Source organism: Rana temporaria, chromosome 8 (assembly GCF_905171775.1).
Source record: "Rana temporaria chromosome 8, aRanTem1.1, whole genome shotgun sequence".
In the NCBI taxonomy this organism is placed as follows: Eukaryota; Metazoa; Chordata; class Amphibia; order Anura; family Ranidae; genus Rana; species Rana temporaria.
Window position 1 is genome coordinate 161,452,082 of NC_053496.1, and position 22,701 is coordinate 161,474,782.

General features: G+C 42.9%; 1 protein-coding gene across 1 annotated transcript in view; it reads right to left on the reverse strand.

The window, feature by feature from the left end:
* Nucleotides 1-12,304: 12,304 nt before the first annotated feature.
* LOC120909311 (membrane-spanning 4-domains subfamily A member 4D-like) overlaps nucleotides 12,305-22,701 on the reverse strand; it is a 29,291-nt gene continuing 18,894 nt past the window's right edge. Inside the window, exons 6-7 of the mRNA XM_040321059.1 lie at nucleotides 21,557-21,676; nucleotides 12,305-12,479 (exon numbers count right to left, since the gene is read on the reverse strand). Of these exons, the coding sequence (XP_040176993.1) occupies nucleotides 12,336-12,479; nucleotides 21,557-21,676 (264 nt within the window). The 3' untranslated portion in view covers nucleotides 12,305-12,335. The remainder of the gene's footprint in view (nucleotides 12,480-21,556; nucleotides 21,677-22,701) is intronic.

The following is a 22,701-nucleotide window of genomic DNA, read 5'->3' on the forward strand; positions in this document are numbered from 1 at the left end:
GCCACAGGCTAATGATCCATTGGCACTTAACCATGTCCTCTCCACACCTTTTGGACAAAAACAAACTGGGTGATAACATTCCTCTAAACACTGTGCTGTTACATAGTAAATAAGGTTATTCAGTCCACCTTGCGTTATTTTTAAAGCCTCGTACGTACGTACGTACGTACGTACGTACGTACGTACGTACGATCAGATTTTCTGACGGGAATTGTGTGATGACAGACTGTTGGCCTAAAATTCGACCGTTTTGTACGCTGCGTCAGACAATTGTTGTCCAACTTTTCGCCGACAAATGTTGAATGGTAGGCTAACAAATAGCGGTCTGTTGTCCGTTTTTTTTATCGTGTGTACACAAGTCCGTCACACAAAAGTCCAAAATACAAACACGCATGCTCGGAATCAATGCTCACCAAACATGACATTAGCAGAAGGTGCCCGAAGGGTGGCGCTTAAGAGCTGAAATTTCACGTAGTAAGTCACTACGTTCGTGTTTGTTGGCCAACAATTGTGTGCCAATTGTATGCAAGACAAGTACATGGCCAACGCCCTTTAGACAAAAGTTTGATGCTTTGTCTGCAGAAAATCTGATGGTGTGTACAAGGTTTTAGAGTATACATATCTCTGTATATTTTGCTTATGAGGAGGACATCTAGAATTTTTTTTTTTTTAATTTGTCAGTTCTCCCAGCTGATACCACTGCCTGGGAAATGGAGTTCCACATCTTTGCTTTTCTGACCATAAGGATCCCCATTAGCAATAGATTGTGATTATGACTCCTCTTAAGCACCTCCTTTCTAAAGTAAGTAGTTTTAGTTTACTTAAATGCATTTATCAATAAGAAACATCCTCTCCTGCTCTCCCCTAGGACACCCCACTCGCAAATTTACTCACATAGCTGGGCCATTTTACTATTCCCTGTTCCTGAAACCAGTTTTCTATCCTTGAACATACACTTGCCTCTATTCCAATAGATCTAAGTTAGTATGAATTTAAATTGTTTGTGGAGCACAGTGTCAAATACGTTTGCAAAATCTAGATTAATTATGTTTTCTCCCCTTCATTTATTTAGGTTAATGCTCACTTCGTATTGGAATGTTAACAGAATTAATGGACGAAAACAAGTTCTCATAAATCCATTTTTCATTGTTACTTATAAAGCCATTTTCTGTAACATTCTTGTAGCATTCCCACAAACACTGTTTTCCCCTAAGTATCCCCTCCCGGCATGCACAGCGGGGCACCACTCCCACTGGGTTGCTCCCGAGGAAAGATACTTAAAGGGGAGTTCCACCCACAATTTCACTTTTTAAATATAAATACCCCTGTAATACACAAGCTTAATGTAGTCTAAAAAAGTTTGTCTGTAAACTAAGGTCCACTTTTTTGTGAGTATAAAAGTGGCATTAACAATAACAGTTCCAAAAGTTAAGTGCAGAAAAAAATTTCCTTTAAAAAATATAAAGTGCAAAATGCGCCAAAATATATTACAAAAATATATAAAAAGTGAAAGCGTGTGCAATCGTGAGAAAACAGTTCATCAAATAAAGTTCCAAGTTGTTCAAGTGCCAAAAATCCAGTAAATTTCCACCATCCGATGTGCGCCAATGGTTTGCCCCAGCCTCTCACCTCATACAGGTCAAAAACAAGTCTCTCTGTAGATGGAGTACCGTTTCCTCAGCAGTCAATTGGTTACCAGGAAATCCATGACAAGAAAACGCCAACAAAGAAATCAATCTCCCAGCTCATCCATAAGAATCGCATGCAATGAAAGGAGGAGGAGGGCTCCATGGAATAGTATTGCCAGAAAAATGTATTAATAAAACGCATAGTGGGGGCGTGGCTTGGCACGCAGTGAAGATGGCAGCACACTAAAGGAGCTCCGGAGAAGCCGCAGCCTTGAGCCAGTTTTCTGCCTCTTAAACACCTGATAATGAACAAACAGAGCTACCGGACACCGCATACGAGATCCAGGCGTTCTTCTGCAGCACAAACAGGAAGAAATATCTCCGAATTGTTCAAGCAGCAGACCCTATCGAGAAGCGGGGGGTCCGGAGGCAAGATGGCGCCGCCACATGTGCCCGGGGACTACAGCGAGGACTCGCAATCGGCTCCGGAAGACTACAGTGGGGGAACTCCCAATCCCAACCTCCCTCTAACATATGCCGGCATGTCGGTCTTTGCGGCGGACATCAAATCCACTTTCTCTGCGGCCATCACGGACCTCAAGTCAAATCTCCTGGTCCTAAATGACAAGATGGCCACCGCTGAAGCAGCGGGGAAACAGAGAGACAGAGCGATCCACAGGCTAGACAGGATAGCGGTGGCACATTCGAATAATTTCATTGAAATGAATAGGCATATGGAAGATTTGGACAATCGTGGTAGAAGATCCAACATCCGCGTTAGGGGGATTCCAGAATCTGTTGAGGCAGACCAAATCATACCAACCCTGCAAAGGATCTTTAATAACCTACTGGAAAACCCTGAGGACACAGTGATTGACTTTGTGCGGGCCCACAGGGCTCTGAGAGCACGCGGACCAGACACCCAGCCGCCACGGGATATTATATGCTGTATGCAGAGTTTCGCATTGAAGGAGGAAATTATGCAGAAGGCGCGCAGGAATGACAGAATTGTGTTTAACGGCGCAACAATCCTGTTGTTCCAGGATTTGTCGCAAATAACTCTGAAGAACCGCCGAGCTATGCGTCCTTTATTGGACAGGCTCAGGGAAAGAGGTATGCGATACACCTGGCGGTTCCCGTTCTCGCTACTAGTGACCCATAACGGTCATCAACACTCCCTGCGCACGCCGGATGAACTAGCTGCATTCTGTGATTCTCTACAAATCGGGCCTATCGCCTTGCCAGAATGGTACCAGGAGTTCCGACTGCATCCACTGGAAAGGAGCCCGCCGAGCTCCCCTTTTGCGTCCCCGGATGGGAAAAGCCATAAAAAGCTGAAACATGGCAGGCCTGGAGGTTCCTTGGCCGGCACGCCAGCGAACAAAATGGCACACGCATCAAGAATGATGGGAGGTGAGGACATCTAACCCCCAGCGAACGAACAGCTTTGAGTTTTGAACTCTCCACCTTCATGGCTACCCTGAAACCTGTAACACATCCCCAACCTACTTTAAAAGAGGAAACCCGGACACAACCGTCCTCCCGACGTGAGGGACCCTCTCTACACCTGGGAGGACAGCACCGACCGATGGGAACGCTTCTACTTTATTTTTTGTGTTTTTTTTTCTGTTTTTTTACTTTTTCCTTTTCACACGTCTTTCGGGCTTTTTGCACCGCCCTCCAGCGCCAGTGTCCTGCTACCTGGCATGGAGCGCGGGATGTCATCAGCGACGGAGATGGGCCGTGACCAGAAGACGGGCACCGCGACGAATCACCTGCTTTCTCCGCATCGATCACAAAAGCATGAAGCAGTACTGTCAGCTACTCCCTTTCTCTGCTGCCCGGATTTTCAATACTGATCCATGGGCTATACGGATCTGATGTGGAACCGGATTTGTCCCACTGGGCGCCACCTCTGGGAGGAACCGCATCCTATGCCCTCAGTAACACTCATACACACTCGTTGGGTCTACGGCTATCGGACACGGGCGGGGGGGGGGGGTCGCTCGGGCGGGCGGGTTCGTGGATCAGGACACTACGCAACGAACTTGGACTATAGCAGGCTGAGAGTCATGATGCCTGTTCCTAGAGGTAAAATGAGGTTGCTTAACTAGTGGGATACCCACATGTGTTTATTAACAATCAGAAGCTACGGGTTCTGAACTGTCCCATCCTTGCCCTACACGTCCCCTGAGTGGATAGGGGGTTGCTCACCCCCTCCCCCTCTGGGCCGGGCTCCCTCACTCTCCCCCCCTCGTTTGCAGGTCTATACGTGACATCTCTATATTAGGGTGCCTGTCTCTCCCCATACCTTCCGCTCCTCTTCACACAGCACGCCACACGCAGACACAGGGCTCTTGATTTGTCATAAAAACCTTGCTCCAAGTAACACATACACTGTCCCTCACGCGCGGACAGGTCTCCTCACACACTACCCATGATTACAGGGACCCCCACCACAGCCACGATACTACCCGACGGGTATCCATGCAAAGTAATTACTTGATGCTGATTTGTTCTTGTGCCCTGTCTTGTTTTCCTTATTTAGTTTTTGTTCAGTTAATTCATGTTCCGGTTCATCTGTTTATCCACACCATTAAGGCAGAATTACCTTAATAAGTTTGACATTAGCAAGTCTAGGCTGCGGCCACCCGCTCCTCTCTACGGAGATATCCATATATTTACTACTACCAGTTGACTGATAACTAGTGCTGTCTCTGAGGCTGTCGCCTCCCACTACCCCTTCAAGCGACACCCGTGTGCGGTTATTCACCCCGGGAGTTGCGCAATCCAACCCTGTGGATGGTATACCTATTTACAGGGTCTTTAACACGATTTCTCCCTCCCTACCTACCACTATCTTCTTCTACTCTCCTACTCCGAGCTCCCTAGCTCACCTCCTTTCAACACTAACCACCCTCCCTAAATCCCTATCCATACCTGAGAGTTCGCAACCTCACATTTCACTGCTGTGTATCTGTAGAATACAATACTAGGACTGTGTTGTATGATACTAACTGAACTGTATTACAGACAAAAGGCGAAAGTGTTTCCACCTTTCTGATCCATGGCGTACGCAGCTCTGGGCCCAAGCCCCACCGTGATCTCACACAATGTGAGGGGACTAAACATCCCGGAGAAAAGGTCGGCACTATTACGTGAACTGAAAAAAGGTAGGCCGCACTTTGCTTTTCTCCAAGAAACGCATTTCATGACAAACAAAATACCCAGGCTTACTGACTCGTACTTCACCACTGCGTTTCATGCTACTAACGACCTAGCCAAATCCAAGGGGACTTCGATACTGATCAGTAGGGAAGCCCCCTTCGAACTAACAGACAGACTGACGGATCCCGAGGGCAGATACCTCTTTTTGAAGGGCACATATAGAGGAGAACCCATCACATTGGCCAATGTGTACTTCCCGAACTCTTCTCACTTGCCATTCTGTAAAAAGATTGTGGGGGAACTAGAGAGTTTCAGCTCGGGATGCATAATCCTAGGAGGGGACTTCAACCTGCCTCTGAACCCACTGACTGACACCTCCACAGGAAAGACTTACATCAAATACCAGGTACTAAAACGTATCAAAACATCCCTAAACTCCCTTCACCTCGTTGACTCATGGAGATACTCGAACCCCGACACGAAAGACTATACCTTCTATTCCATCCCCCACGACAGATACGCCAGACTGGATTATCTGTTTATCTCCCGTAGAGACCTACCACTAATTCAGAACGCGCAGATTGGAATACAGTCTCTGTCAGACCATGCCCCGATCTCCCTAACGCTAAACCTGAATAACTCTAAACGCACATTCCCCACGTGGAGGCTTAACTCTTCCTTGATTACAGATCCAGAGTTTCTCCCAAAATTGAGGTCTTCACTTCAGAAGAAGTTGCTATCGAATTATTAGACGCTAGGAAGAGGATGCACCAAATGATGACAAATACAGCTAAACGCTTTCTATATTTTAAAAAAAAAATATACTACGAATTTGGCGACAAAACAGGGAAATTTTTAACCAGAGCATTAAAAAAAGCCTAAATTCAACAACACCATCTTAGGGATAAGGAATAAGGGGGGCTCCCTAGATTTAGAAGATGACCTCATAGCTAAACATTTTCACACCTATTACACGGATCTCTACAACCTCCCCAACCAACATAAACCAGCTGGGGTGCATGGCACCCGGTTGCAAATCATTCAAGAATCCTCCATGCTCCCTAAGCTGACAGACATAGACGCCTTATCACTTGAACAACCCATTAGCATATCGGAGGTCACGTCAGCAATTCACGATCTTAAAGCTGGGAAGAGTCCAGGCCCGGATGGATTCACATCCATATACTTTAAAACATTTCTGGACACGTTAACAAACCCCTTAACGAAGGCCCTAAACACCCTCTCCTCACCACGTGCTATCCCGACAACCTTCCTCACAGCCCACATTGCAGTACTGCCCAAGCCAGAAAAAGACCCGACGCACTGCTCCAGCTACAGGCCAATATCCCTTTTGAGGCCCCTTCTCACCCAGTTGATCGGCCCGGAACAGGCAGGCTTTATGCCAAATAAAGAAGCGAAAGACAATGTGATCAAATCCCTGAACTTGATTCACGCCGCTAGACAATGCAAGATCGAGGGCTTTCTCCTGTCCACAGACGCGGAGAAGGCGTTCGATCGCGTGGCATGGGACTACATGCTGGAAACCTGTAGGTTCGTGGGCATAGGAGAACACATGATGCCGTGGATCTCGGCACTATACCAAAACCCCTCTGCACGATTGAAAATAAATGGCTCCCTGTCTGGTGCGGTATATATTAAGAACGGCACCTCTCCTCTTCATCCTAACATTGGAACCATTCATTAGAAAGGTAGGGTTGGAGCAATCCATCAAAGGTTTCCAGATAGCGGAGAAGGAATTTAAAACAGCAGCTTATGCTGACGACCTCTTATTTTTTCTAACTGACCCTAGGACATCCATCCCCCAGCTTATGAAGAGTTTCTCTTTATTTGGATATGTATCCAATCTGAAGATAAACTTCACAAAATCCGAGGCATTGAACATTTCAGTGCCTAACGAGGTCTTAGGCCCATTGCGAGCGGACTGTCCCTTTAGGTGGGTACCGTCTACTCTCAAATATCTGGGGGCGTGGCTCACCCCCCAACTGTCTCAAATCTTCGACAAAAATTTTACCCCCCTTCTCAAAACATTTGACACGGACCTATCATCATGGCACCCTAAAAACTTCTCCTGGTTCGGGAGAGCGGCTATCTGTAAGATGTCCATTTTACCCAGACTCCTATATTTGCTGAGGATTTTACCGATTAAGATCCCTAGCAATTTTTTCAAAACACTACAGTCCCTCCAACTTAAATTTGTGTGGGCACACAAACGCCCTCGTATCAAGTTCAGCTTGTTAACCAGACAGAAAGCCGATGGTGGGATGGGGCTCCCAGATTACAGGCACTATTACTATGCCTCTCATGTGACCCGGACCGTAGATTGGCACTGCCATGCTAGCACAAAAGACTGGGTACCCCTAGAGGAAGAGCTATGCCTACACCGTTTGCGATTCTCTCCCTGGATACCTTGGGAAAAGTGCCCAGCTTCTTTAAAACACCATCCCTTGATAGGTACTACACTCTCAATATTCCACTCGCTGACCGGACACTCAAAACCCTTCTCACACATAGGCCCCCTTACACCTCTAAGAAATAACCCAGACTTTCAACCTGGGATGGGAAACCCACTTTTGCGAATGGGTGACACTAGCAGACCCCTCCTAGCCACCCACTGCTTTAAGAATTCACAATTTAAAGACCACCAAGCCCTAAAAGTAGACATGGACTGTCCACAACTACCACTATGGACTTACTTCCAAATCCGCAGTTATGCGACCGACATCAGACGTAAGACTCAATTTAACCGACAACTAACGGAGATGGAGTCAGTATGCCTGGAGGAAAAACCAATTTGTAAGGTCACCTCGCTGTCGTACACATGGATACAGAACCTGTCGCAAGACGACAACAACAGATTCAAAGATAAGTGGTCGGGAGACCTTGGGATTTCTCTGACTGACAAACAATGGCACAGAGCGTGCGTATTCGCACATAAATGCTCACTTAGCACCAGAACCCAAGAAACGGCATATAAACTGCTCACGCAGTGGTATGCCACTCCTGCTAAGCTACGCAAATGGTACCCGGAGTCCTCAGACCTGTGTTGGCGGTGCAATGCGGACGTAGGCACTTTGCTCCATATTTGGTGGCAGTGCCCACAGATACAAAAGTATTGGTCGGCAATCATTAGGTTGATAAAAACCATAACTGAAACAGAACTTTCGCTTGATGCAGTATGCTGTTTGCTCCATGTCAACAACTTCTCATATAGAAGATATAAAAAATCTCTAACCAGACATTTGCTAAACGCGGCTAAGTCATTGATTCCGTTATACTGGAAGTCCACTTCCGTTCCAACTATTAAGGAATGGCTACAAAAAATTTCAGAGATCCATGACATGGAGGACACGGCGGCACAAGCCACAGATGAAGCTGTAAAATTCCAGGACACTTGGTCCCCATGGGTGGCCTTTAGATACTCGGAAGAATTTGAGCTGACACTCTCAGTACCTATTACATGAATAGGCTACCCGATTCGGATGGCAGTTGGGTTGACACACCCAAAATTCTCTCCTATCTATCACCTCATGTCTATCAGGCACAGCGAGAAGGGAAACACCCTTTGTCTCGCATGGATGATATCCCACATGCATGAGACTCCCATGAACAACACACGGCACTGATGAATACAACTGCAGTACACTCTCACCCCCTCTTGAACCTTTTCCAACTTTTCTTACCTTTACACTTGTCTCTTAGATCTCTATCGGCTCTTGACCGAAAAACAAGCCCGCTAACAACAATAAACAAAAGAAGACTTAGCTGGAATGGCAGCTGAGGAACTCTATTGTCGATAATTTCAGCTCAATGTAACTGGTTAATCTCTCATACTCATACTTGATAAATGTTCCTCAATTGGTTACTGATGTTTTAGTTCTCACTGTTAACGGACGAACGCAGTGTATGTATTTTTGTCATCCAAGACTTGTCTTATCTACAATTGTACACGATTGTATTGCAACTTTTGTTTCAATAAAGCATTTGAAAAGCAAAAAAATAAAACGCATAGTAACTCAGTTAGAGTAGCACAATACAGCGTAGCAAATGTGGAGACTTCCGGTCTCGGCCACAACCGGAAGTGACGACCCCCGACTCTTCCTTGACGCATTGCGTCACTGAACACTTGATTTTATCAAGCAGAATCCGCTGTCATGGTAACAGTAATGTTCTAACAAAGTTGGTATTCTTCTCAAATTCTTAATATAAAAGCACTGTGATACATATAAATTTAAATCCTCACATATGTTACATATATAAATAAAGAATATGCAACAAAGACAATTTATCTTCAACGTATCGGTTCTTATAAGGATCTCTCCTAATACAGAACACTCCATCTAGTGGACATATATAATATAACACCCATCTACAACTTTAGGATCAGTAGCGGCTTCTAGTGGATGATTATGAAAAGGCAATCATGATGGGAAAAAAAATCTAAAGTTAGATATAAAGCAATTTAAATCAAACCCCACATTATGTCCTAGTGGTGCTAAAGTAAGTAACTCATGTATCCAAAAGGATTCAGACTGACTCAATTTAATAATTTTATTGTCCCCTCTCCAATGAGGTTTATATTTTCTCTATTATGATACTGAGCATAATGTCTAGATAAACTATGTTTGGTAAATGTGTTTTTTATATTTTGTGTATGCTCTCACAATCTCTTCCATAGTTCTCTTTTAGTTCTTCCAATATGTTGAATCCGACAGGGACATTCCTAAAAGATAGACAACCCCTTCAGTCCTACATTTATATGAAATCTTCAATAAAATATTCTCTCCCAGTTACTGTAGATTTCACACTTAATTTCTTTTGTATGTCTGCATGTATAGCAATTTTTACAAAGATAATACCCCTTTCCTTCAAAGAAGAAAACATTTATTTGAACAGGTGGATCCAGTAAATCTTTTGCGATGCGATCCTTGAGAGTCAGAGCTCTTCAGTATGTAAATTTAGGTTTCTAAGGCAAAATACTATCAAGATGTCAATCAGCTTTTATAATGATCCAATGTTTTTTACATATTCTCTCTATCTGCTTATGCTGAATGTTAGCATCCTCCTCCCATTCAGCCATATAGAGATTAGCCACACTGTGCCCATCGATATTCCACGTATCTGTTTATAGAAGATCTTGTCGTACCAAAAATAGCTGTGATCCAAACTATACTTGAGGCAGTTAAATAGGAATTTTCTTGGTACACATTTCAATTCACTGAGTTCTCTTAGAGCCAATTTGGTTGCTTGTGTGGCTTCTTCATGGTCAATAATTGTGTACAGTGACGCAACATCAGCTGTTGCTAGATTTACAGGACCGTCACTAAGCTTAATATTGTCTAATAACTGTATATGATTTTTAATATCTCCTAAGGTATGATTTTGTTTTTTCCCACTATCGACTTTAAAAACCAATCAATATACTCTCCAATCCTTGCTCCCACCGAGTTGATCCCATTTACTATCGGTCTCCCCGGTGGGTTCACTTTGTCTTTATGGATCTTTAGAAGTGTATATATTATATTTTCAATCATATATTCTGGATGATGGCACATTGGTATACTATTTATCAGTCTTAATTGAGGATATACTCTCCCTTTTTGACTATATATTATAGGACTTTTTCACATCCATTAAGCTGGAGATATCTCCCTTCTTTCTTGTTTAACAGACCTTTCGCAATACCCTTTTGTATCACTTTAGCTAATTCATTCTTATATCTGAAAGTTGGATTGCTGAGTAATTTTTGATACATCTCTTCATTACACAGTTGTTGGTCCAGTTCTTCTTCTTTATACTCTTTTTTGGACTGTATCACTATAGCCCCTCCCTTATCAGCTTTACTACGACATCCTTTCTTGCTTCCAATTTCTTGATACTGTTCTTTATATCACCAAGATTGTATATTTTATTGATTTTCAGATCATGGAGGTCTTTTAAGACCATCTTTCGAAATACCACTATATGCCCCTCATTACCAATTGGGGGATTAAACAGAGATTTTTGGAAGTGTTGTTCCCACACTAAAACAGTGGCATCAATAACACCATTTATGTTGGCAGCTACTTATTTGTTTTTTTTATTTTGGTTTGTGCATTAGTACTCTCATTTTATAACAATTATAGTTTACTAACCACTATAAAAGTTTAAACTGTGTGATAAAATGAAGCCTAACACAACAGCATAACTGGAAGCTGCCATTGGAATACTCTATTATTGTGTTTTATATTTATTTTGCCCTGTTCCTCCTTTTTCTTCTTCTTGTGTTTGTTCACAACAGTATTACTGTATGCAACTTTAAAGGAACACTAAAGATATATATATATATAATTTTAAAATAACAAACATATCCTACTTGCCTCCACTGTGCAGCTCGTTTTGCACAGAGTGTCCCCGAACCTGGTCTTCTGGGGTCCCTCGGCGGCTGTCTCAGCTCCTCCCCACAAGAATTCACCGCCTTCATGCGAGCAAACTCGCATTGTGGTGAGTTCTTGCGGGCACGCTCCACTGCATCACTCTGCCCCACCCCCGGCACGCCGCGTCATTGGATGTGATTGACAGCAGCACGAGCAAATGGCTGCGTTGCTTTCAATCAACCAATAAATGAGCCGAGAAGCTGACCGAGAAGCCTGCGCGTTCACAGCGCGGGACTTTCGAGGGGTCAGGTAAGTAAACGGGGGGCTGCTAATCCACAGATGTTTTTTCACCTTAATACATAGAATGCATTAAGGTGAAAAAAACGTTTACCTTTACAACCCCTTTAAGTGTATGTCCTTTGAAATGACCTGATAAAAAAATGTATGCAAAAAATGTAGGCTCTGTCTTATTGGAAATCATCCAATCTAGCAGAACATTTTTCTAGTTAGAGCTTCTATGATTTTGTCCCATAAAATTATCCTGTAGTGTGTTTAGGGAATTGACATGCCAAAATTGAGTGTGTAAAACAAGAAAGAAATGGAGTGTGGCAATCAGGAAGAAATGATCAGATTCTATTTATCCCCCCTTTTCTCTCCAGTCCTAAGCCCCATCCCACTCCATTCATTTGTTGAGGATCCCATGACTCACACTATGTCACAGCGCTGGGCCAATCACCAAGCAATAGTGTTGCTCCCAATGGCTGAACGGCGCAGTTACAAAAGAAAGGTTTGTAATATATATGCTTCTTGGAAGACACAAAAAGATGTTAAACTATGGTTCATTGCTCCCTACTATATTGAATTTTGAAAACAACTTACAAAGTAAACTAATTTTAAATGATATACTATTGCACAAAGTTAACTCTGTTTGGTTGTTATAGCTCATATAGCCTTTTCTTTTTTTCTATTCCTTTTTTTTTTTTTTTTTATTAAACGAACTGTTCATTTTTTTTAAAGCAGAAATTTACATAATAAAATAACCCTTTTAGAGGTTTTATAGTAGATCAGTAGATAGTAGAGTAAAACAATGTGTGATGAAAAAACAGTTTAACTTTATTATGCATACAAGTTAATGTGAGCACAAAGGCAGATCCACCCTGGACTCTTAGGGACTTTGCGTGATTTCAACTGTTGGTTGACTCTTGACATCTTCTTGGATGATGTAAGGAGTCGGATATTGTGTCAGAGGTGGTGAGGTGGTGGCTGAGGCTGAAACTGGAACGATGGGTCCATTGTATAACATGAACACCTATAATGAAGGTAACACCAAGTTACTGAGCTTTGCACTAATGAAATGAAAGGCAGCGCTGAACTTGTATATAACTCAACCTTCAATGATGGTATATTGGTATTACCACCACCCTCCCTCCCCCTTTTCCCATGTGACTATAAAAGCCTCCACTCTTTTGTAAAGACTTTCCACAAGATTTTGGGTTGTGTCCGTATGCGTCTATTCAGTTATTGATATTGAAAGAGACATTCTGGCTCATAATCAGTGTTCCAACTCATCTCAAAGATGTTTTTTAGGGTTGCGCTTAACGCTCTGTGCAGGCCAGTTAAGTTCCTCCACATTAAATAAGTCAAACCATGTCTTTTGTGGGGTAGGTTTTGTGCACAGGATATGTAATAATGGAACACAGAACAACCTTCCCCAAATTGCTGTCATAAGGTTGGAAGCCCACTGTTCTCTAAAATGCCTTTTGTATACTGTGGCAATAGCAGGACCCTTCACTGGAAACCTGAACTTTGGCAATATAGGTTGGTGTGATGGTCAGTAATCCACAATCATCTATTGACAGTACAGTGTATGTCTTTTTTGTCAGGTTTTTAAAAAATGTAAGCCAAAGCTTATGAGAACATTCACGAACGATAGGAGGGCTTATTTTCTTTTAAACAGTGTTTTTTTCCTTTTGTGTTTTGGTGATATAGACGGGACTCGCTCCATCTGAACCCGCATTTTATCCCTCCCCTTTTAATTTTCCCCTATTAGGACATATTCAACATCCTTGTCCCTTTTTCTGGCCTAATTAATCTATATGAAGCTATAATAAAATATATAAAACCATTCCAGTATCTATATAATCTAAAAAGGCAATGTAACGGTATGGCCCGTGGGACCCAGAGGCTCTTGAAGGATGTGGGGTACTTCTGTGTCAGCTTCACCAATGACTCTTGGGTCTAGGGTCATCTTATGTCCATTAGAGGCATAGGATGACTGAGAACTGATATCTCGGATTACATGAGATAGGACATTAATGATAATGCATGTATTGCAGTATATCTTGAAATATTACAGGTGGTTTATTCTGAACCCAAAAGGTCAATAGGACAGTATTCATTCATGTGGGGACACAGACTGTTGAGGTGCTAATTAAGTCTACCTGGCTATAGTGATACAAGCTTGCTGTGTTTGCATTCTATTGTCTATTGTGCTAATTAAGTCTGCCTCATGGTGTGAAAGTTCTATTGATGATAGATATGTGTTGGCAGTCTGAAAGGTCAGATGTCTGACCTTTCAGGTGTAGTGGATTAGCATGTCAATTATGTTTACTAAAGGAATGTGTTTTATGTAGCAGGTGGGAATAGCTTATCGTGGAGTCAAAAAGTCTGTCTAAGATGTGGATTCGTTAGCACCCTTTTTTGTGATGTTGTGGGTGGAGTTAGTCATTGTCCAGATTTGGTTTCTAACTGTATATAACCAGCTGAGCTTACCATTAAAGTGTTCATTCATTTTGGAACCAGAGAACAGAGCTTGTGTCTCGTTATTCTGGGAAAATCCATATGGATCGTGTCTGCTGGATTGTGGAGTGTCGGATAAGCTGTCTTGGGTTGGTGGAATGGAATATCGTAAACGGTGTTAACCCCTGACCGTTACAGGTATGTTAAATGCTTGGCTTTTGTGTATTTAATATTCAAGACAAGTAGATATAACCCTTAGTATATTGATTTCTCATTATAAATTATTGTTTAGATAATTTTTTATTGTATTTAATAAACGATTTTGCACATATTTGAATTGTTATCAATATAATAATATTATTAATGTACTGTATTTCATGAAGCACTCGATTGCAAATGCATGATTTTTTCTCCCTTCTTGATGCCTTCCCAAGCTGCATCCCTGGTGATGATTTTGGCTTGACTTTAGTGTGCCCTGATGACCATATGGACGCCCAAGGGCACCTCAGCCTCTTGGCTGGATGCCCGATTTTCTGGCTGTTCTGCGGATGTGTTCGCCGCTTCATTCCCTCTGAGAGGCCCCATTGAGGGTGTCTTCTCCCTTTCCATCACAAGAGGGCACTCCCCTTCTGTTGTCTTCTCCGAATGTGTTTTAAACACAGCGGAGCTAGACGGAGTGACATCAGCGGTTCAGCTTCTCGTCAGCTTCAGAGCTGGATGGGGGGGTATAAAAAGCCACTGGCTCTGGCGCATAGACGCTGCTGAGCCCCTGGGACAATATATACTGCCACAACTTTTATGGTAACTGCGGAACCATCCATTCCATCTCATCCTCTTTCTTCGTTATTGTTCCTTTTGTCTTTCTTTTTCTCTGATTATGCACCTATGGAAGCGCTCTTTGGAAGCCTGATTTATTTATTTGAAACACTGCAGCTGACTTGTTCACCTGTAAATGATAGTCTATTTTTGGCTCATTTATTTATAATTTTTTGTGAATTGGTCTATTCCCTTGTTATCACCTATCCACTTACTATTATTCTTTTGTTTTATTTTCAGTTCATTGGAGCTACTATCTTTCTTTGAACTCAGTGATCAGCATAGTCCTAGGATTCACTCTATCAGTAGACCTAGTCTTTTGTATGTCTTTACAATTTTTCTAAAGTGCCCTGTAACTTATGCTTTTGCTTTCCCATGTTGGGTTTGAGTATCTATTTATATTCCACTTTCCCAATTTATAGATATTGCCACATAGTTGGTCATTTGTTCCCCCTGTGATCATTTGGTGCAGCTTGATGGTCTGGGCCTGTCATCGCTGCCTTGGGGTGCGACTGTTTGGATTGGCTATAGTGGGGAGAGGTAAGGGGCTGTGCACCTTTTGGGGGTGGGGGCAATACATTTTACATTTAATTGATGTATTTTTTGCACTTTAAGATTCTCAAAGGAGATACAACCGCGTATCTCCAGATACGCCGTCGTAACTCTGAGTGTGAGGCGTCGTATCTATGCGCCTGATTCTTAGAATCAGTTATGCATAGATTTGTATTAGATCCGACCGGCGTAAGTCTCTTACGCCGTCGGATCTTAACTGCATATTTACACTGACCGCTAGGGGCGTGTACGCTGATTTACGCCTAGAAATATGTAAATCAGCTAGATACGCGAATTCACGAACGTACGCCCGGCCGACGCAGTACAGATACGCCATTTACGTTAGGCTTTTCCCGGCGTGAAGTTACCCCTGCTATATGAGGCGTACATGCGGCTTACCAATGTTAAGTATGGACGTCGTTCCCGCGTCGAATTTTGAAAATTTCACGTTGTTTGCGTAAGTCGTCCGTGAATGGGGCTGGACGTAATTTACGTTCACGTCAAAACCAATACATCCTTGCGTATTTGGAGCAATGCACACTGGGATATGTCCACGGACGGCGCATGCGCTGTTCGTTAAAAACGTCAATCACGTCAGGTCACATAACATTTACATAAAACACGCCCCCCTGTTCCACATTTGAATTAGGCGGGCTTACGCCGGCCTATTTACGCTACGCCGCCCCAACTTACGGAGCAAGTGCATTGAGAATACTGCACTTGCCCGTCAAAGTTGCGGAGGCGTAACGTAAATAGGATACGTTACGCCCGCTCAAAGATGCGCCGATCTACGTGAATCTGGGCCATATTGTTTATTGTATTGTGACACATATATTTGTTGTTTTTTTATCTTTTTAGAAGGATTGTACCACTTATTTGGACAGTTTTCCCTTTGAAGAAGCCCGAAATTAAGGGTGAAACATGTCGGGAACTTATTCTATTCTACTGTTCTACTAATTGTATTTTTGTACTATCACTCTCCAATTTTCTATTTTTTACTGTTTTTATTTTGGTGTTCAAAATAAAAATATTTTACTATAATCTACTTGATATATTAAATTTTTTGCACCTAAAAATCAAATTTTTTCCTTCTTTGTTTTATCCATATTAAAGAAGTCAAACCGTGTCTTTTGTGGGGTAGGTTTTGTGCACAGGATATGTAATAATGGAACACAGAACAACCTTCCCCAAACTGCTGTCATAAGGTTGGAAGCCCACTTTTCTCTAAAATGCCTTTTGTATACTGTTTTGTATACTGTGGCAATAGCAGGACCCTTCACTGGAAACCTGAACTCTGGCAATATAGGTTGGAGTCATGGTCAGTAATCCACAATCATCTATTGACAGTACAGTACAGTTTTTGAAAAATGTAAGCCAAAGCTTATGAGACCATTCAAGAACGATAGGAGGACTTATTTTCTTTTAACCAGTGTTTGTTTGTTTGTTTGTTTTTTTCAGGATGTAGGATACACTTTGGGAGTTGTGTATCTCAAAGACATAGATAATGTTTTTTTTGCATATGACAAGAAAGTTGAGTTTAGTCAAAGTATGAAGTAATGCATATGAATATTTTGGATTCTCATTTCATTCAGCAGGTGGGGCTCCTGGCTTATTTTCACATTTTCTAGATTAGTCTTACCTGTGTTGCTGAAACAGCCTGTTGTTTATAGAACTCAATAGCTCCAGCAACTAATTTTAAGAACAATGATTCCTCCCCCCCCCTTTGTTCTCTTTTTATAAAGCTTTAATAATTCACAATTGTCCACAAAGACCTATACCAGTGATGGCGAACCTTTTTGAGCCCGAGTGCCCAAACCGCGACACAAGAGCAATTTATTTCTTGCAAAGTGCCAACACAGAATTAAACCTGCCAGCGTCTCTGTACAGAGGATGGGACTTATCTAAATGAGCCCTAAGGGACTAGAAATGTACGATTCTGCCAGATTCGCTCAGACTGCAGGGATTAGGAATGCACTGTGCAACATACACTGACCATTACACTCACCTACCTGACCATTACACTCACCTACCTGACCATTACACTCACCTACCTGACCATTACACTCACCTACCTGACCATTACATTCACTTACCTGACCATTACACTCACCTACCTGACCATTACATTCACTTACCTGACCATTACACTCACCTACCTGACCATTACATTCACTTACCTGACCATTACACTCACCTGACCATTATACACTCACCTACCTGACCATTACACTCACCTACCTGACCATTACACCCACCTACCTGACCATTACACCCACCTACCTGACCATTACACTCACCTACCTGACCATTACACTCACCTACCTGACCATTACACCCACCTACCTGACCATTACACTCACCTACCTGACCATTACACCCACCTACCTGACCATTACACCCACCTACCTGACCATTACACTCACCTACCTGACCATTACACTCACCTACCTGACACATGCAATGACACCAATGAGGCACAATGACACCAATAATGAGGCACAATGTTCCCTAATGACACCAATAATGAGGCACAATGACACCAATAATGAGGAACAATGACACCAATAATGAGGCACAATGACACCAATAATGAGGCACAATGACACCAATAATGAGGAACAATGACACCAATAATGAGGCACAATGACACCAATAATGAGGAACAATGACACCAATAATGAGGCACAATGTTTTCCAATGACACCAATAATGAGGCACAATGACACCAATAATGAGGCACAATGTTCCCTAATGACACCAATAATGAGGCACAATGACACCAATAATGAGGCACAATGACACCAATGATGACAAAAAATAGGGGAGCACAATGTTTCCCAATGACACCAATAATGAGGCAATGTTTTCCAATAACACCAATAATGAGGCAATGGCACCAATAATGAGGCACAATGTTCCCTAAGGACACAAATAATGAGGCACAATGACACCAATAATGAGGCAATGGCACCAATAATGAGGCACAATGTTCCCTAAGGACACCAATAATGAGGCACAATGACACCAATAATGAGGCAATGGCACCAATAATGAGGCACAATGTTCCCTAAGGACACCAATAATGAGGCACAATGACACCAATAATGACAAAAAATAGGGGAGCACAATGTTTCCCAATGACACCAATAATGAGGTTGAATAACACCAATGATGGGGCACAATGTTTCCCAATGACAGTAATGAGGATGTTCTTTTTGCACAATTGATTATTTGCTGAGCTAGCACCTGATATCTGAGAGTGGGGCAGGCTTAGGACTAACAAGATAACTGCACCGTACACTGCACATTAACTCCTGTCTCCCAGTGTCTGACCTTGCTCCAGCAGCTTATAATTCCCGCCGAAAGGCTCCTCTGATTCCAGCCGTGTGTGCTCCCAGTCACGTCACCGCTGATTTATGCGGTGTGGATGAGACAGCTTCTTTGATTGGATCAGCGTGCGTACGCACACACGCACGCACGTCACCCCCGGGAGTTTCTTCTTTGTCACTCCCACTCAGACACGTCATCAATAGCCCTAGAGAACTGTGGGAGTTGTAGTTTGGGGAGCGGTGGGGACAAATGGATTTTAGTGTGTTCTTTGAAATTTTTCATGGCGTGCGGCGTGCCCACCGAAACAGCTTGCCGTGCCGGGAGCGGCACGCGTGCCACGCGTTCGCCATCACTGACCTATACCATACAAGAGTGCGAGAAATGCATATTGGCAGGAGTATAAACTATACTCATATAACTTAATTCTATAATAAAAACAACATTTCATGGCTGGGCTCAGCCCTTCCTTCTCTGTGCTGTCAGCGAATTGCCAGCTCCCATCTCTCCACAGTGATCCACCTGTTGATGATCCGCTCGTCAGCTCTGCCTACTTAAAGCCTTCCAGTTCATTTGCTCTTTGCCTGTGTTAACATCACAAGAGACTTTCTCCTGCATTCCTTTTGAAGACCTGCTTGACTGACGTTCCCTGTAAGGTAAACCGGATCTTCACCACTAAGAGGCCAGTGCGGATACTTGCACATGCTTGTGCACATTGCACCCATGCTAATATTCGTAAGCAAAGAACCAGCATAATTTCTGCAATGCCAGTTCATCGTGCATGGGTGTGCACGCGTGCGCGCATGCAGAATCGCGCGCCTGCATGAGCGCGCACACGTGTGCGCACCAGTTAGCACTTGGTGTCCAGTGGCCTATTTAAACTTCTCTGTCTTTGTAAACAGTTGCTGGATGATCTTCAGCTTATTCCTGACTTCCCAAGACCGGATCCGCTGTTTCTGTTTGTTCGTGTATGACCCGGCTCACCTTTGGACTTAACCTCTGCTTGTTCCCTAACTCTGTTTCCTGGTATCCTGAACTTGGCTTGTTTACTGGACTTGATCTGCCTGCTGACTTGGTACCGCATTGCCCAGCTGTTCCTGACCTTGGCCTGCTTTCTGGACTTGCTTTGCCTGCTGATTCGGTACCCTGCTACCTCGTTGTAGCTGACTGCTGCTCTTCCCCTGGTTCTGCTCCTGTCCTATGCTCTGGTGCCAAGCTGCTTGTACTTCCTGTTTTGAGGACTGTCACTACCAGCTCTACCCTTCTATAGAGTGGACATCACCAACCAGCTACTCGGCACTCATGCCACTCCTTGCCTTTAGGCCTTGTACACACGACCGAACATGTCAGCTGAAACTGGTCCGTCGGACCAGTTTCCTGCGGACATGTCCGACCGTGTGTAGGGCCTACTGGACAGTTTTCCGGCCGAGCGGACAGGTTTCCAGCAGATAAAAGTTTCTTAGCATGCTAAGAAACTTGTCCACTGGAAGCCTGTCCGTCGGACATGTCCGATGGTCAGTAAGACTCATCGGACATGTCCGCTGGCCCGAAATCCTGTGCATGCGTCAAAGTGATTTGACGCATGCATGGAACTATTGAACTTCCAGGTTCGCGCACGTCACCGCGTATTCTGTCCGCGGGGAATTTGGTCTGATGGTGTGTACACACATCAGACCAAAATCACCCAGCAGACATGTCCGCGGACCTTTTTCATCAGACATGTCTGGTCGTGTGTACGAGGCCTTACACTTTCCTGTCCCCACCTTCAGAAGTGTAGGCGGGAGGAGCAAGGGAGGCCTCCATCACATTCCAGTCTCCACCAGGTACGTGATATTCCCTCTGGCTACAGATCCTGCTTGCTGTACCTTTTATCGCTGACTCTTGGACATTGGCTTGGCCGACTACCCGATCCGGTTACTGAAATCTGGCTATGTTTTGACTACGCTTACTCTGTGTACCTTTTTATTATTAAAACAAGTGTGATTTAACTGCACTTTTTTCTCGGTCTGATTCATGGTTTCTGATACAATCTTAGCTTAGACTCTACTCTGAAGTTTCCTTGTAGAAAAAATAAAACAATGGTCACAATTAAATATTAAATTCTGGGAAGAGTCCAGCCCTACTATATAGAAGTTACAGACACATTACAGAAGTTTCGTACACATTACTTTTATTCAAAAACACAAACATATTGTTAAAAATCATATAAGCCAATAACTACTTTTTGTTGTAATATTAATATATGTGTAGGTATGTATGGCACAATATATTGTATGACATAACCATATTGACCAGGAATTCAGTTCAAATGTCCAAGCCAGCTGAATTCTAACATATCAAAGGTACAGAAGAACCTTTGATGTGTTAATCTTATCTAAGACTACCTAGGTGTGTGTAACCTCAAAGGGTAAATTGTTTACATACATAAGGAAGTATTTATTGATGGTAATTAGACTTGAGGGGGTATTCATTCAGGGAAACATTTGGTTGACCTGGAAGAACCCCTCCCTCCAGTGTGAGACCAGTATTTGAGACATACAAGCTGGCATTCAGTCAGTCTTGTCAATGAGAATATTCTGTGTATGAATATGGCACAGGTCTAGGAAAAGATGAGACTTTGAATTACTCTGTTGGATTTGTATCATCTGTGGAATTTGAACTTTGTTCTGTATTGGAAATCAAGTAAATGCACTCTCTGGAGAGCCTGGTGTGTTGCTGCGGAACAACATAATTTCTAGTCATCATACTAACACCTAAATATCAATTCTCTAACCGGACTACACTAATATATATATATATATATATATATATATATATATATATATATATATATATATATATATACATATACACACACACATATACACACACACACACACCTTCACTACACTTTTGTGTTTACAAAGCCCTGTGTTCTCTGATGAAAATAGCATGACTTTGACCCATTCTTACCTGTTGGATACTTGGTACATCACTTAGGGAGAGACACCCGAAAACACCAAGAATTATGGACACACAGAGGATTAGCAGATTGTTCACCAGAGCCACAGACTGCACAACAATGTCACTAGTCTGTCAATTAAATGGATAAGCGAAAATCAGTAAACAAGGGAATAGGTTACCTTAAACATTCACAGTGTACATTTTTATGGATTCAGTATCAAGACTTAAGCAATGAAAATATTTACCATTTTGTCCAATCATTTCTTCTGGCTCGTTATGTACTTATTCTGTGCAAATGTTTGATGTATGGTAACCCTGGTGTTTGTCTACAGCAGGCTTTCTCAACCATTTTAATAGGGAATACCCCTTGAAATAACTTCCTGGTGTCTTGGACACCTTTAAAAGGGTTGTAAAGGTACAATTTTTTTCCCTAAATAGCTTCCTTTACCTTAGTGCAGTCCTCCTTCACTTACCTCATCCTTCCATTTTGCTTTTAAATGTCCTTATTTCTTCTGAGAAATCCTCACTTCCTGTTCTCCTGTCTGTAACTCCACACAGTAATGCAAGGCTTTCTCCCCGGTGTGGAGTGTCGTGCTCGCCCCCTCCCTTTTTCGAAAAATGTAAAGCTATCAAATAATTCCTATTCCATCCAGGTTTTAGATCTATGCTGCTCAAATTGTTCGTTGTTCGGCGAACAGGCAATGTTCGAGTCGAACATGAAGCTCATCCCTACTAGACAGTAAAAGGAGAACCAGAACCCTGAGTTCAGCTCTCTGTCACTCTGATTTCTCCTATCAGAATGTTCCTTGAACTACAACACAACTGACTGACTTTTTGTGCTGCTTCTCCTCTCATAATGCCTGCAATTGGAACCCAAAGAAGGTCCCAAAAGCATACATCTTTAATAACTAAAGTTAGCCAATAAAAGGTATCACTTGAACTCCAAACTTTCTGTAAAACACACAATTACCGTATTTTCCGGCATATAAGACGACCTTTTACACCTTAATTAAACTGCCAAAGAGCGGGGGTCATCTTAAACGCTGAATGCAAAGGCCACCAGATGGATCTAAAGCCCGCCGAGTGCTCTGTAATACTAGTACATACAGTATGCGCTGCTCAGCCAATCCCGGCGGGCGATGCTCTCTGTTCAT